Source organism: Astyanax mexicanus, chromosome 23 (genome assembly GCF_023375975.1).
Source record: "Astyanax mexicanus isolate ESR-SI-001 chromosome 23, AstMex3_surface, whole genome shotgun sequence".
NCBI lineage: Eukaryota > Metazoa > Chordata > Actinopteri > Characiformes > Acestrorhamphidae > Astyanax > Astyanax mexicanus.
In genome coordinates this window covers 21,481,872-21,497,475 of record NC_064430.1, presented here as the reverse complement: position 1 = coordinate 21,497,475, position 15,604 = coordinate 21,481,872, and the positions used below count along the sequence as shown (strand labels likewise).

The 15,604-nt window shown below is 39.5% G+C and overlaps 2 protein-coding genes and 1 non-coding gene across 4 annotated transcripts; 2 read left to right on the top strand and 1 right to left on the bottom strand.

Moving 5' to 3' along the window:
- The first annotated feature begins 4,232 nt into the window (after nt 1–4,232).
- LOC111191185 (uncharacterized) lies at nt 4,233–15,604 on the top strand. 2 transcript variants are annotated; one of them, XR_007429136.1, is made up of 6 exons: nt 4,233–4,484; nt 11,496–11,565; nt 12,565–12,655; nt 13,339–13,472; nt 13,597–13,807; nt 15,403–15,604. It is a non-coding gene; the product is annotated as an uncharacterized LOC111191185 (transcript). The 2 variants fall into 2 exon arrangements; XR_007429137.1 differs by lacking the exon at nt 11,496–11,565 and having other exon boundaries at nt 4,235–4,484.
- LOC125787218 (uncharacterized) lies at nt 5,031–7,405 on the top strand. Its single transcript, XM_049471126.1, has 2 exons — nt 5,031–5,378; nt 5,986–7,405. Exons 1-2 carry the CDS (start codon nt 5,138–5,140, stop codon nt 7,317–7,319), a joined length of 1,575 nt encoding a protein of 524 aa, XP_049327083.1. The 5' UTR covers nt 5,031–5,137; the 3' UTR covers nt 7,320–7,405.
- LOC125787216 (uncharacterized) lies at nt 7,402–10,351 on the bottom strand. The gene is made up of 2 exons (XM_049471121.1): nt 9,945–10,351; nt 7,402–9,580 (listed from the first exon to the last, which is right to left on the bottom strand). The coding sequence occupies exons 1-2, from the start codon at nt 10,266–10,268 to the stop codon at nt 8,042–8,044; spliced, it is 1,863 nt and encodes a 620-aa protein (XP_049327078.1). The 5' UTR covers nt 10,269–10,351; the 3' UTR covers nt 7,402–8,041.

Here is a 15,604-nt window from a genome sequence, read left to right as displayed (position 1 = left end):
TTGATTTGAGCTCTTTCCCTTTGTACACAGGTATTATTACTCGTGAGGAGGCGGAGGATTTGCTGAAGTCAGGCAGCGCTGGAAGCTTCCTGGTCCGTGTTAGCGAGAGGATCTTTGGATATGTTCTTTCTTACAGAACATAGTCTATGACTCCTGCAAGTTTGGGCAAATTTCACTGTATTGTTTATTTTATATTATTATTATTTTTTTTTTATTCATGTTTAAAATTAAATTTCTCATGATTTTCCCATAATGCCAAAACAGGTCCACTACCATTTGAAAGAGTCTGTCCTAGGCTATCACCTCTGCAAGTTTGGGCAAATTTCATGCTTAAAATTAAATTTCTCATGATTTTCCTATAATGCCAAAACAGGTCCATGACCATTTGAAAGAGTCTGTCCTAGACTATGACTCCTGTAAGTTTGGGCAAATTTCACTGTATTGTTTATTTTATATTAATTTTTTTTTTTTTTTACTCAGGCTTAAAATTAAATTTCTCATGATTTTCCCATAATGCCAAAACAGGTCGATGACCATTTGAAAGAGTACAACATAGGCTATCACCTCTGCAAGTTTGGGCAAATTTTACTGTATTGATTATTTTATAATAATTATTTTTTTTTTTATTTATGCTTAAAATATTTTTTTTTTCATGATTTTCCCATAATGCCAAAACAGATCCATGACCGTTTGAAAGAGTCTGTCCTAGGCTATGACAAGTTGTACTGTTTTGTTTATTTTATCTTATCTTCATTTTGTTATATTCTATTTTTATTGTATTATTTTATTTTGTTGTCTTACTTTATTTATATATCTATTTTAACAACAGCTCTTGGGTGTAAACTGAATCGTGAGATCACAATTTCGTTCCACCTCATGTACCACATGTGATGCGAATGACAGTAAAATCTCCTTGAATCCTTGAAAACAGGTCCAGTACCATTTGAAAGAGTCTGTCACCTCTGCAGGTTTGGGCAAATTTCACTGTTTTGTTTATTTTTAATACTTGCTAGTATCAGATGTAAATTCATTCTCCAATAAGCCATCACAGGGCCACTGTGAGGCAGTCCTATCAGTTCCATCAGCACTGCGTATTTCTGCAGGTTTCACTATAGATAGCCCCTTGCACTTGAGGTATTGGATTTAAGGTGATGGTTTTAAACTCACACCCCCTGTTTCTAGCACAGGTGTCTTTAACAGGTGATTTCTAGACTAGACTGTTTAGAAATATGCTGAGCAGTTTAATGGTGGAACAGTTAAGTGGACCTTTTTGTGTTATTTGTTTTGGCATTATTGGAAAATCATGAGAATTTTCATTTAAAGCATGGATTAAAAAAATAATAATAATATAAAATAAACAATACAGTAAAATCTACCCAAACTTTCAGTGGTCATAGCCTAGGACAGACTCTTTCAAATGGTAGTGGACCTGTTTTGGCATTATGGGAAAATCATGAGAAATTTAATTTTAAACATGAATAAAAAAATAAAACAAATTAATATAAAATAAACTAAACAGTAAAATTTACCCAAACTTGCAGGAGTCATAGGCTAGAAAATACTCTTTCAAATTGTAGTGGAACTGTTTTGGCATTATGGGAAAATCATGAGAAATTAAATTTTAAACATGAATAAAAAATAAAAAAATTGATACAAAATAAACAATACAGTGAAATTTGCCCAAACTTGCAGGAGTCATAGCCTATGTTGTACTCTTTCAAATGGTCATGGACCTGTTTTGGCATTATGGGAAAATCAGTAGTAATTTAATTTTAAACATGAATAAAAAATAAAAATAAAATAATATAAAATAAACAATACAGTGAAATTTGCCCAAACTTGCAGGAGTCATAGCCTATGTTGTACTCTTTCAAATGGTCATGGACCTGTTTTGGCATTATGGGAAAATCATGAGAAATTTAATTTTAAACATGAATAAAAAAATAAAACAAATGAATATAAAATAAACAATACAGTGAAATTTGCCCAAACGTGCAGGAGTCATAGCCCTGGACATACTCTTTCAAATGGTAGTGGAACTGTTTTGGCATTATGGGAAAATCATGAGAAATTTAATTTTAAGCCTGAATAAAAAATTATAAAATTAATATAAAATAAACAATACAGTGAAATTTGCCCAAACTTGCAGGGGTCATAGCCTATGTTTTACTCTTTCACATTTTAGTGGAACTGTTAAAAAAAATATATATATATATAAAATAAACAATACAGTGAAATTTGCCCAAACTTGCAGGAGTCATAGGCTAGAACATACTCTTTCAAATGGTAGTGAAGCTGTTTTGGCATTATGGGAAAATCATGAGAAATTTAATTTTAAGCATGAATAAAAATAAAAATGAATATAAAATAAACAATACAGTGACATTTGCCAAAACTTGCAGGAGTCATAGACTAGGCTGGACTCTTTCAAATGGTCATTGATCTGTTTTGGCATTATGGAAAAATCATGAGAAATTTAATTTTAAACATGCATACATTTTTTTATTAATATAAAATAAACAATACAGTGCAATTTACCCAAATTTGCAGAGGTAATAGTCTAGGATGGACTCTTTTAAGAGGTACTGGATCTGTTTTGGCCTTTTGGGAAACTCATGAGAAATTTAATTTGAAGCATGGATTGAAAAAGTAATATTAATATAAAACTCTCTCTCTGGGATTGTTATGGTATTATATCAAATAGATAATGTACTGCACTAAATCTACAGTGAGGTGAGTTATTTTAATCCGTTTTCTTCTCGTTTCTGGGCTTAATGGATGTCTGAATTAATATAACCGACTGAAACGTGTCTGTCTCTCTCTGTGTTTTTTAGCGTGCTCTCCTCCTGCGCGTCTGTTTACCGTAAAATCGCGCGTATACGCGCATCGAAGTTTAAACCGCGGATGACTTGACTAGGAATTTCCGAAGCGCGGATAGCTTGACTCCTGTAAAACACCAGCATAGATATACTCCTTAATAACTGCCCACATCTTCTCCAAGGTACACAATAAGACACTTCAGCAGACACAGCCGGCCCCGATTAGCCACTCCGGGCCTGGACACACTGACAAAGTTGTAATTAACTGATTTCCAATTTCCAGTCTTCATTATTCATCTTTTAATAATGCTTTTTCCGCCCAATTCCTTTGGAGGGGAGTGCAGACGTATGTTCTCAGTCTTCAAACTGATTGGGCATAAAAAAGGCCACTGCAAATTTCATATTTCTTTATTTGTGGATTTCATGCATCTGTTTGCCAGTATTCATGCCCTTAGTGCTGTCATTATCAGCCAGCATTGGCAGAGCAGCCAAAAAATATTGAGAGCATGTGTGCTGTTTGACAAAAAGGTTAATTTATATAAAATAAAAAAACATTTGAGGCTTGTAGTGTAAAGACAGCCACTGACACTGGTGATTTTTTTTTTTTAGATTTTATATAACATTTTATTATTTTATTGTTTATTCTATTATAATTCTGGTCTAAGTGATTCCTAAATGGCCAGTGAGTTTATTTAACTGCGACTGAGTGAATACAGCCCAAACCCAAGGTGTGTTAAAAACAGTCCGGTGTTCTGTCGAATTTTGCTACCCATCGATACATGCTTCCCAAAGGTACTGCGCATGCGCCGACCTACACAATTTAATTCTTTCTCGTGTTTTATGTATAATTAATCTGGTTTAGGGGGGGTTATGTGCATTAAACAACCTGGACGCACTATCATTGCACAGAAGTGTAAATGGAAACTAAAAATTACACTTATTATCATAAATAAATACAAAAGCAGTTTGTAATGAGCTATATTTACTATAACTTTGCCATGGTACAATGAATTATGCACTCCAAATCTAATAACGTACATCTACAAGGTAGCAGAATTCGACAGAACACCGGCCCTCTTTCTCCAGTCCAGCTCCGCCCGCCCTCTCATCAACAGACTTTTGGAAGAAACCAAAGTCACTGGAAAAGAGGGGGAGATCTGAGATTTTGGAGGCATGATATTTAATATAATTAAAATAATATATTTCACCGTTCCTATCAAATTATGATTATTTACGTTTATATATCACGTTTTAATACAATATAACATATAATGAATATATTAAAACACACAAATTAAAAACCTTTCGGGCAACAAAAAAACCCTGAACCTAGTTTTGAATGGTCGTGGCTCCACTCCACTGAATCAGTAGCCACAAAAAAGACGTCCTTTTCTCCGGGAGCTGCATGGGGACTGCAGGAGTCCAAAGCCTCGCTGCGTTTTATGGGGAACAGTTATTAATATTGGGTCAAATAATCCAGTATTTCTTCACTCTGGTGCTGAAGGTCCGCTGCGCTGCTTCTTTACTCTGTTTCCCCCTTTACTCTGTTTTCATTTAAAGCCCCTTAGTCTTAAAACAGCGGCACTAGCGGGCCTTCAGCACCGATAGTGATTATTACCCTGCCGGATTAGATTAGAGCAGCGCGGCGGAGCTCTGTAAGTCCCGGTGAGTAATTTAGTTAGCTGCCTGTTTCAGCTCTCGGTGAAGCGCGGTCTTATTATGATGCTTAAACGGCGCTGGGTGTTTGTTTTGTTTCTGAACGAGCAGGTGCTGCTGCAGGTAATCGAGCTAACTGTAGCTAATTAGCTTAGCCACCCATCCTCCACTCGCTAGCTCGCTAACGTTAGCTATCTTACAGCGTTATTCGCCGTTAACACGCTTTAAATAGTCTTACCACTATTTAAAGCGTGTTAACGGCGAATAACGCTGTAAGATAGCTAACGTTAGCGAGCTAGCGAGTGGAGCATGGCTGGCTAAGCTAATTAGCTACAGTTAGCTCAACCGGCTAAGCTAATTAGCTACAGTTAGCTCAACCGGCTAAGTTAGCTCGATTACCTGCAGCAGCACCTGCTTGTTCAGAAACAAAACAAACACCCAGCGCCGCTTAAGAGCTGATTCACGACCTTCTCTCCCAGCACAGGATGTTTTTCTCAATCAGCAGTAGCTTTTAAACCACGCTGTAGTTCAGTAATAGAGAATGGGAACGTGACGTCAGCAGACATAAACAACGCAGTGCATTGTGGGATTTTAGGACACGGAAGCTTCGGCAGAGACGGTTTGACGGGTGTTTGTTTGGCGGTTTTGTTTACTAAAGTGAAATGGTGAATGCTTGTTGCGTTATCAAGTGCCACAATCGCTCCCACGACCGGAGGGGGAAACGTATTTCAAATGGAGTGCGTTTTTTCAGCTTCCCAGCTTGGAAGCAACACGGAGGATCACAGCTCGCAGAGCTAACAAAGAGACGCCGCATAGCATGGGTGGCTGCTGTAAGACGCAAAAACATAACCTTCAGCAGTATTTCCCGACACATGTTTGTGTGCTCACGACATTTCCACACAGGTAAGGTTTAATCAAATCATATGTAACTTGCATGGTTTAGGACTGTTGGCTTGTTGCTGGCATTAATATCTAGCTAAACCCGAGTGAACAATCATAATCAATGTATGCATAGCTAGCGTGCTAACTTCACACGTCAAGCTGCACATCGCAGTGTGTATGTATGTATGTATGTGTGTGTGTGTATATGTGTGTATGTATGTATGTATGTATGTGTGTGTAGGTATGTGCATGTGTGATTGTGTGTGTATGGTGTGTGTGTGTGTGTGTATGTATGTGTGTGTAGGTGTGTATGGTGTGTATGTGTATGCATGTATGTATGTGCGTGTATGTATGTATGTGTGTGTAGGTATGTGCATATATGTATGTATGTATGTATGTATGTGTGTGTAGGTATGTGCATTTGTGTGTGTATGTATGTATGTATGTATGTATGTGCGTGTATGTATGTATGTATGTATGTATGTATGTGTGTGTAGGTATGTGCATGTGTGTGTGTGTGTGATTGTGTGTGTGTATGGTGTGTGTATGTATGTATGTATGTATGTGTGTGTAGGTATGTGCATGTGTGTGTCAGTCAACCAACCAAGTAATTCTGTCTTTTTTTCAGGGAAGCCAGCCTATGAATATTTAGAGTGCCATCCTGACTGGGTACCTTCTTTACATCTTGGGCACACAGAAGTCAAAGCGACGCACACTGAACGATTTAGCCGTAGGACAAAGAGACAGCAAGCTGTCACAGGGGACAACACTGTACCTTCAGTCCCACCGGATCTAGTTGGTCTGACAAAGATGGATGAAACCCCAGGTGTAGATGCAAAGAGGCCAGAGGTGGATGAAGCTGCACCGGGGTCAGAGGTGGATGAAGCTGCACCGGGGTCAGAGGTGGATGAAGCTGCACCGGGGTCAGAGGTGGATGAAGTTGCCTCCAAGGATAATGCTGAAGGCCAGCTCGAATGTGGATTTTGCAGCCACAGAAATGACGAAATTAACCGCTTGCTGGAGGAGAATAGGAAACTGAAGGAAGAGCTGTCCCGAAAGAAAATGGATGAGCAATTCTTTCATGATGATGTGATGGTCAGGTATTATACTGGGCTTCCGTGTTTTGCTGTTTTGAAGGGTGTGCTGACTCAGCTTCTTCCCTGTCTCCCACAGACAGGCCGAAAACTTTCACAATTTCAGATGCTGATCCTTACTCTAATGCGCCTGAGGCTAAATCTGCCAATCCAACACATTGCACACCTCTTCTGCATTGACCGAAAGAAGGTCTCCACCACATTTAGAGATACCATAGGTGTAATGTTTACACACCTCAGCCCTTTGGTGCACTGGCCAGAGAGACACTGCTTGCAAGGCAGCATGCCACATCAGTTTGTGGAGGCTTTTGGCAATCGTATTGCAGTCATTGTGGATTGCTTTGAAATTAACATTGAGAGAGCATCAAATCTGAAAGCTAGAGCACAAACATTTTCCCATTACAAACACAAGCACACTCTAAAGTATCTCATTGGCATCACACCACAAGGAGCTGTCTCTTTCATTTCCAAAGGTTGGGGAGGTCGTGCGAGTGACAAGCATGTGACTGAAAACAGTGGCCTTCTTCAAAAACTACTGCCTGGAGACTTGGTTTTGGCTGATCGTGGATTTGACATCAGGGACATTGTTGGACTAATGTGTGCAGAAGTAAAAATCCCCACGTTCACAAGAGGTCGCTGCCAGCTGGACGCAAAAGATGTTGAGGAGACACGGAAGATAGCTCACCTTAGGGTCCATGTGGAGAGGGTGATTGGATGTGTACGTACAAAATACACCATACTAAGTGGGAACATACCACTGAGCATGGTGCTCCCTTGTGAAGGTGAGGACATGGTTTTACTGGACAAAGTTGTGTCTGTGTGCTGTGCTTTGACTAATATGTGCCCCAGTGTTGTTCTGAAACCATGAAAAACTTGTGAAATGAATATGCAATTTTTGCAACATAAAGGCATTATTCATGATGCACACTGTAAATAAATAACAAAACTACTTCAGTTTTAAGTCTCTTTATTTGTGTAACAATAATGAGTGCTATCATCATGTATGTAAACATTCAGAGGTGATGGTAAATGAACTGCAAATACAACAGGTTGATGTGACTTGGCAATGTAAACAAGTATACAACATTTGAAATATAAATACAATGCATTTTGAAAGAATCTTAATGGAAACCCATTGCACTCAAAATTTCATAGAACCAATGTAGAGGTAAGTAGTAGTGCAATCAACATACAAAACAGAAATAAACATGTAATACAAAAGGTATACAAATAAATGCATATTCAAGTAAACCATGTAGTGCAGACAAGTAAAGTGGCAGTGTAATTAACATACAAAATATAGTGCATATAACAGGTAAAGTAGCAGTGCAACCTTCAACAAAATTGATAAAGTAAACAATACAATGGTAAACAACTAAATGCATACATAAGTATGAACTCATTGAATCACAAAAATACAAACTGTTTTACCATATGACCTGAGTGTACCCAAAGCGGGGCACAAATTGTAAACACTTCTGAAGTCTGAATTATTATTCCTTTTTTTAGAACAAAGCATTTCAGAACAAACTCAAGGCATAAATTAAAGAGGCAAAAGAAGTGGAAGTGTAACCTTTAAGTACTTGCGTGTCACTGACATTTTTGCATCTTAGTGCATGTGGCACAGAACCATGGCTCACTTGCTGAAGGTGCCTGAGTGAGTCCTACACACCTGAAGTGGAACCACTGAATTGCACAGTTTTCATTGTCACAAGCCACCATGTCATCCTGCTCTTCGGGCCCTTTGCAAAGGCACCACATTTTGGTCATGTTCTTTCGTGTCTGTTTTCCTGGTCTTGTGCAAGATGGCTGTATTTCAGTTAAAGGCTTAGCATTGGGCGCTGTGGAAGCTGCTCGGGTGTAGTAACAAGCTACAAGCTCTGGTAAAGACACCTTGAAGAAAAAGTTCTGTGCCTTTGCCAGAAGTGTCGTCCAGAAGGCCATATTGGGTAAGATCCGAACTACAACACAGTCTTTCTGTGACCACACTACAAAGTCACAATACTTTGACCCAGTCACAAAGATCTGTGTTTGTACTTGGCTGTAGTACTTGTGTGTCTGCTTAAGGTTTAGTTCCCCATCAGTTAGCTGGAGACAAAAATTGCTGTCACCTGCACAGGCCTGCATGATGAAGTTGTTCTGGTACTTAAATGTGCATTTGATTTCCAGACACCCTTTCCCACAGCATGTGCAGTTGATGAAACCATCAGGAGAAGCCCCGACTTCTGGAAAGGATGGATTTATTATAAACCCACATTTCTCCACATTCAGGTTCTCATGTTGGGTTGCTGTCAGCTTGACATAGGCTTGCCTTGCTTCTTCCTCATGATCTATCCCCCATTTGATTGCAGCTGTGGTTGCTGTTTTTTTGGGGTAGCACACTTTTCTCACAATCGACATGGCTGGTGCAGTGACACTGGTGGACACAACAGCGTGGACATTGGAAGCTGTTATTCTTCCTGCTCTTGATGTGAACCAGACAGGGGATCGATGCTGCTGTCTTGTCTGAACTTCCACTGCTGCTGCCTGTGCCTCTGTTAGCGCCACCAGGTTTGTAAGGCTCTCACAGTGCTGCTGCAGAACAGACAGTTCACATCCATCCTTTCCTTTGTCACGAAGATGCAGTAATGACATTGGCACTACCACTGGCTTAACAGGGTCTGCATAATGATGGTAGTAGTCCTCCATTCCAGAAAGACAAACAGCCTTGCTATGAGTGTGCAAAATCTGAAGCAAGGGAGACAGGTTTGAAAGTGTGGGTTTATGCTCACACAGACTTCTGGAACCAACACGAGTACGTATACTTGGCATACTTCTCTCCCCTCTGATGCACTTGTCAAGGGCCTTCTTCTTAGCCGCACCAGTGGAGAAGTCAATCTTGTAACCTACCTCTGCTTGAACCTTGTCAACATTAGTGGGCATCATCCAATAAGCTGGAACATCAGTGACTGTTTTGGTCACGCGTATACGCACTGCAGCCTCAATTTTAAACAGGAGAGCCCCAATGTGTGTACAAGACTCTGCAATGCCAGCCATGCATGTGCAGTGCGCGCAGTCCACTTGGCCACTAGAACTGACAATCACCCAGGGTTGAAGCGGAGGTTCATTGAGGCGCTGAGAGTGCAAAACCTAAGACAAAAAAATTGTAAAATTAATACTATAATAATAATAATAATTAAGAAGGTCAGAATAGCCTTAATAGTTTACACTGATGACCAGAAACATGTCATAGTAGTGTTTTGTCTAGAGACCACACTAAGCAAAAGTAAACCACATTACCCAGTGTGGTCTAAGTGAAAGACAATAATAAAACACAAAACAATAGATTTCATGTTTTACACTGATCACCAGAAACATGTCACAGTAGTGTTTGGCCTGCAAACTGCAATGACCAAATGTAATGCAGTCTATAGCCTTTAAAAGTTTGCTTGTTGAAAGACGTGTGTGTGTGTGTGTGTGTGTGTGTGTGTGTGTGTGTGTACTGTTCACCTACCTTTGTGAGAACGACGGTTTTTTGGTCATTGACTCTGAAAATCTGCAGGTCCTGCACCCATCCATTGGTAAACTGAAGATGAGCTTCGAGAGATTTATAATTCCTGAACTGCTCGAATGTGTAGGCGCTCACGCCACAAACAAGGTAGCTAAACACGTCAGGAATAGTAATTTGTGGTAGCTCGTTAAAATCACCTGTCCACTCATGATGTTCGTACGGATCAAGCCCATTAATTCCCTCAATTTTCTCAAGGTAGCGTTCCTTTGCTTCTTTGTTTAGCTTATCGCGGTAAGGTATCTTGCACTTGCTCTTCGCACGGTCCATTTATGTTTTGATAGAGTGTCCTAAAACATGGCGGCCGCTACCCAGCATGCAACGCGCCATGACGTAGTTGCCCACACTCTATAAGATCGCGTTTCACCGAGAGCTGAAACAGCCAGTTAGCTAACGGTAGTTAAAATACCCAACAGGCCTGAGCGCTCCTCTCGGTACTCCGGTCTAATTCGGCAGGGTTTTTGTAGATGTTTAATTTCTGAATCTTATTAATACTGAATTAAAGTATGGTAATCTGGCTAATGTTAAAAAGTAAACTAGCTTTTTACCAAAACACTTTTAGTTAATTTATACCTAATTTTAGCGGTGTGTTCCCACAAGACGAATAAAAAAATAAGTAAATAAAAAAAAATGGGGGGGGGGGTCCCGAAATTTAGCGGCCGTCTGCGCATGCGCGAAATTTAGCGGCCGTCTGCGCATGCGCGAAATTTAGGGGCCGTCTGCGCATGCGCGAAATTTAGCGGCCGACTGCGCATGCGCGAAAAATAGCGGCCGTCTGCGCATGCGCGAAAATTAGCGGCCGACTGCGCATGCGCGAAATTTAGCGGCCGACTGCGCATGCGCGAAATTTAGGGGCCGACTGCGCATGCGCGAAATTTAGCGGCCGACTGCGCATGCGCGAAAATTAGCGGCCGACTGCGCATGCGCGAAATTTAGCGGCCGACTGCGCATGCGCGAAAATTAGCGGCCGACTGCGCATGCGCGAAATTTAGGGGCCGACTGCGCATGCGCGAAAATTAGCGGCCGACTGCGCATGCGCAGTCGGCCCCCTAAATTTCGCGCATGCGCAGTCGGCCGCTAATTTTCGCGCATGCGCAGACGGCCGCTAATTTTCGCGCATGCGCAGACGGCCGCCCCTTTTTTTTTTTTTTTTTTTTTTTTTTTTTATTCGTCTTGTGGGAACACACAGCTAAAATTAGGTAGAAATTAACTAAAAGTGTTTTGGTAAAAAGCTAGTTGACTTTTTAACACTAGCCAGATTACCATACTTTAATTCAGTATTAATAAGATTCAGAAGTTAAATATCTACAAAAACCCTGACGGATTACACCGGAGTACCGAGAGGAGCTCTCAGGCCTGTTAGGTATTTTAACTACCGTTAGCTAACTGGCTGTTTCAGGTCTCGGTGAAACGCGATCTGATTACTGAACTACAGCGTGGTTTAAAAGCTGCTGCTGATTGAGAAAAACACATCCTGTGCTGTTTCTGAACGAGCAGGTGACGCTGCAACTGGATTTTATAAAGATATGAGAAAAGAATGCTTTCGTCGTGGATTTAACATGAAAAGGTAAGCTGCTGTTATGTTCTGATCTGTGCAGGCAGTTTATGCACTTAACGTAACTCCGTTAGACAACTAACTTACAGAGCTAGCGTTTGTTGTGTCTCCGGCTTAGTTTTCTGCAGTCCATGATTATTAGCTAAGGTGTTTAGTTTATTTTGACCCCAAACAGCAGCATTCACTGCATTTTGCATACTATTAACTAACCGCGTGAATCCACTGCACGTGCAAGTTAGCGTTAACTTCATCACGAACGAGTAACGGATTAGTAAACACACTCTTGTCTTTTTTTTTAATCCTCACAGTTTCTGTCAGAAAACACTGAAAGAAAACTTCTCCTCTGTCTCTGTTTATACAGCGATGGTTTGGGTTTAAAGCTGGGTTTGTTGTGCTGGATGTTTGGTTAGGAGCAGGAGATTTTATAAGATGTGTGGCTGCATAATTGTGAACTGAGATCGCGGTCTGTGAAGTTACACCCGCAGCTAACCAGTGACTTTAAAAAACAAATAAACACAGCTGTTACTGGACTTTATGGGTTTAAAAATGAGTTAATTAATTTTAAAAGACTAGGCTACTAATGTTGGCCCTGCTGAGTCCAGCTGATCATCCAGAAATAAACATTACCTATGCTGGTCAAAAGCTATTTAAAGAGCTAACCTCCCAGGGTGTGTTTGTTTTTTTCTGGTTTTGAGCATTTTTTTAAGGAGGGAGTGTACGTCTGTGCTGCAGTAGAAGAGTGTAATTTTAGAAAAGTTGCTGTATTTTTCTCACTGTCTTAGATAGTATAGACTTTAAACATGTTACTAAAAATTAACACTGGACCGTGTTTTTAAATACTTGCCATTCTGGATGTCCTGAACATTTTCATGCAGGCCTGTGTGTTTTAAAAAATATATTTTTTATGTCGGTTAGTTTTATTTACATAAAGTAAGACCTGTAGACCTGTACTTTATTGGATAAATTGATAGAGCTACCATGAACTGTTTTGTTTCTGTTCTATAAAATCAGGCCCAGTTCCAAAAGACACAACATCCTCAGTGTCCTGGAGCTCCAGCTGAAGCACTGGCCACTCCACCTTCTCCATCCCCACCCAAAAGAGGTTGATGAATATATGTTAATGCATTAATAGCTTAATATTATTACTCTTTGTTCTTATTACTGACTTACCGGGGGAACTAATTAAGGGGCGGAAACACACACAGAGAAATGTGTTGGCAGTGCTGTTGCTAATTGTACTGAGTGTCTGCAGTGTACTGGGAGGATTGTGCTGGGTGCTTATTGTTTCTCAGGTGGTAAATCATGTTTGTTGTTGAATGTGCATTTTTTTTCCTTCCCACCTTGTAAAATCCTGCCTTTGCAGTCCACTTTAAAATATTTCCAAACAGAGAGGTGTAATACGCTGTTTCAATCTTACAGCTGCTGCTCACACTGCTAATAAATAAAAAACAAACACAGTTGATTTTATCGGAGCGCCAGTACCCAAACCCGACTGACTAAAACTTTCAATCGTAACCACCTTACACTTAACGATTGAGATGACACGACCGCAACTCAACTGCAGCTCGACTCTAGCCAGACTCTCGTGATTTTATCCTGACTCTGGAAATTTGTCTGCAACTGTGAAATCATTGGAAAATTGTTAGGTACCTGAACACTCTTCTCTCTTCACCCTTAATGTAGCAGCTACCCACTGGATAACTGTTTGCCTGTTCTATAGCAACTGTAATTTCCTTCTGTCTGTTTCTTACACTATTACTATAATGTGCTCTGTGTACTCTGCAGGTACTTCTAAGGCAGCTAGTTGAAGGCGTGATTGAGGTCCATGCCAGAGGGGTTCTGCACTGTGACCTCAAGCCATAGAACATCCTGGTTCAGATGTACAGTTAGGAACCACGCCTTCATCTTCTGTTCTTCTGGTATGGGTTTTCAGTGAACACTACAGGCAGAGAACTGTCTTCGTAGAAGCTACCATTACTGAATAGAGATTCAGGTCAAAAACATTCCTTAACGCTCAGTCACTGTCTCTAATTTACTTTTCAGGACCTTCCTCATGAGTGGTTTACCCATGAGGCCAAATCCTCCACAGTGTTGCAGATAGGAATCATCCTGCTGTGTGTGAGAGGTGACCCTTCAACACCAGCACGGAGATCACCTCAAAGAAGTCTCAGATCATCTCTCCACCATCTGCTCTATGACCCCTGGCTAAGTATACACCACGACACAGCCACCACATCAGGCACAGCTCAGTCAGGTACCATATAAAACAATAATAATTTTAAAAAATCTATATTTTCAGTCTCTAGTTTAGAGAGTTCTCTAGTAGAGCTGGGCGATTAATCGATTTTATCGATAAATTCGAATTTACAGTTAAGGACAATGTGTTTTTATGAAAATCGATTTTCTCTGAGTTTTCTTTTTCACCACAGACGCTCCTCTGTGGGCACAGAGTGAGCTTAGCTAGCTCCCTCCATACCTCCCTCCCTCTCGCGCGCGCACCCCCTGCCCCTCCCTCCCTCCCTCCCTCCCTTGCACGCACAAACACACACACACACATACACAAAACACATGACGGCGGAGCTTAAGAGCAACTAGCTCCGTGATCTGGAGTTGGTTCGGTTTTGCGGCGTCGGACGTAGACCAAATAGGTCCTCGCTGTAAGGTGAACCAATTTATCACTATACCTTAAACAGAAGCATGTAGCGGAGTGGGAGAAGTGCTACTACCATAGGAATGAACGCAGCAGCAGCACCAGTTCACCATTCAACGTTAAACAAGGAACTGTCCCTGGCACATCTTCCAACCGTGTACCAGGTTTTGTATGCACTACAAGTTAAGATGTTTTGCATATTCATGAGAAAAGATCTCATTTTATAGAACACTGGCACTTATTTAAAAGCTTTGTTTTGCAATTCTAGCCCAATAGGGAAAAGTATTTACTTAAGAGCATATAAATTGTACTTGTTTTCTATTGTCTACTTTGTAAGTTTTATCAAAAAAGGGCACCATTTCATTAATTTCTATTTGTTTTTAAGGGTGTGTGTTTTATTTATTTATTTTTTACGTTTGAAAACAAATTAAATAAGAACTAGTTTTTAACCATTTCTTTATCATCTTTAGTTTGATTTTTAGTAGGGGGAAAAAATCGATTTAAATCGAAAATTGGATTTAAAAAAAAAAGTTGTTTTTTTTTTTTTTTTTTTTTTTTTCGGCCATATCGCCCAGCTCTCTATACTCTAGTTTAGAGGGTTTTTTATAAAACACACCTAAGGAAAATAGCAGGTATTAATAAAGCTATTGATTCCATACTTTTAAAAAGGTAATGATTTTCTTTAACTATATAAATGTTTTAATCGTTTTGTGTATTGTATGCTTTTAATTGCTTCCTGTTTTGTATTTGTGTTCATGTACTTAAGGCTTTAATCCTTTTATCTTGATATTGTTTATCTTTTGATGTTTATTAATTACTTAACTGTATTTCTTTATGTAGTATACTGTTAGTGTTTTAATCCATACACTTTTTGTATATATTTCTTTTATTGCTTAGTTACTTGCTTTATTAATGGTTATTGTATTGGTGTTTTAGTCTTATTTTGGGCTTATATTCATTAAAAACATTTTAACGTTTGTCTTTTAGTGCTTTAATTAATTAATATTGTACTTACCTTTTACTATTTTACTATTAATCTTTCTGTACTTAATTCTGATATTTATACATTATTTTTTATTTAATTTTCTTTCAGCTTTGTATTACATTGTTTATTAATTGTATGTCTTTATACGGGATTTTATATTTGCATTGTATATATTTTTGTTTCATTTAATGTTTATGCTCTTTGTCTTTTTCAGATTTTTACATTTTTCAATTTGTGTATTGACCCAAGGAGTATGGGTTCCTCTCAAGGTTTCTATCTCTCTTTCTGAGAGAATTTTCTTTGCCGCTGTCTCCTTTATGCTTACTCAAAAGAGGTTTGGACACTTTTTTTTTTTTTTTAACTGTTCTTAATTTTGTTTGTTTCTTAACTTTGTCAATAAATGTTTTTTATTTCTA

Bases quoted from the DNA above. Each gene is read 5' to 3' on its own strand.
- LOC125787218 (XM_049471126.1), top strand. From the start codon at position 5,138: ATGGTGAATGCTTGTTGCGTTATCAAGTGCCACAATCGCTCCCACGAC. The intron at 5,379-5,985 runs GTAAGGTTTAAT...TCTTTTTTTCAG, and splicing joins CTCACGACATTTCCACACAG to GGAAGCCAGCCTATGAATAT.
- LOC125787216 (XM_049471121.1), bottom strand. From the start codon at position 10,268: ATGGACCGTGCGAAGAGCAAGTGCAAGATACCTTACCGCGATAAGCTA. The intron at 9,581-9,944 runs GTAGGTGAACAG...TTTTTGTCTTAG, and splicing joins AAACCGTCGTTCTCACAAAG to GTTTTGCACTCTCAGCGCCT.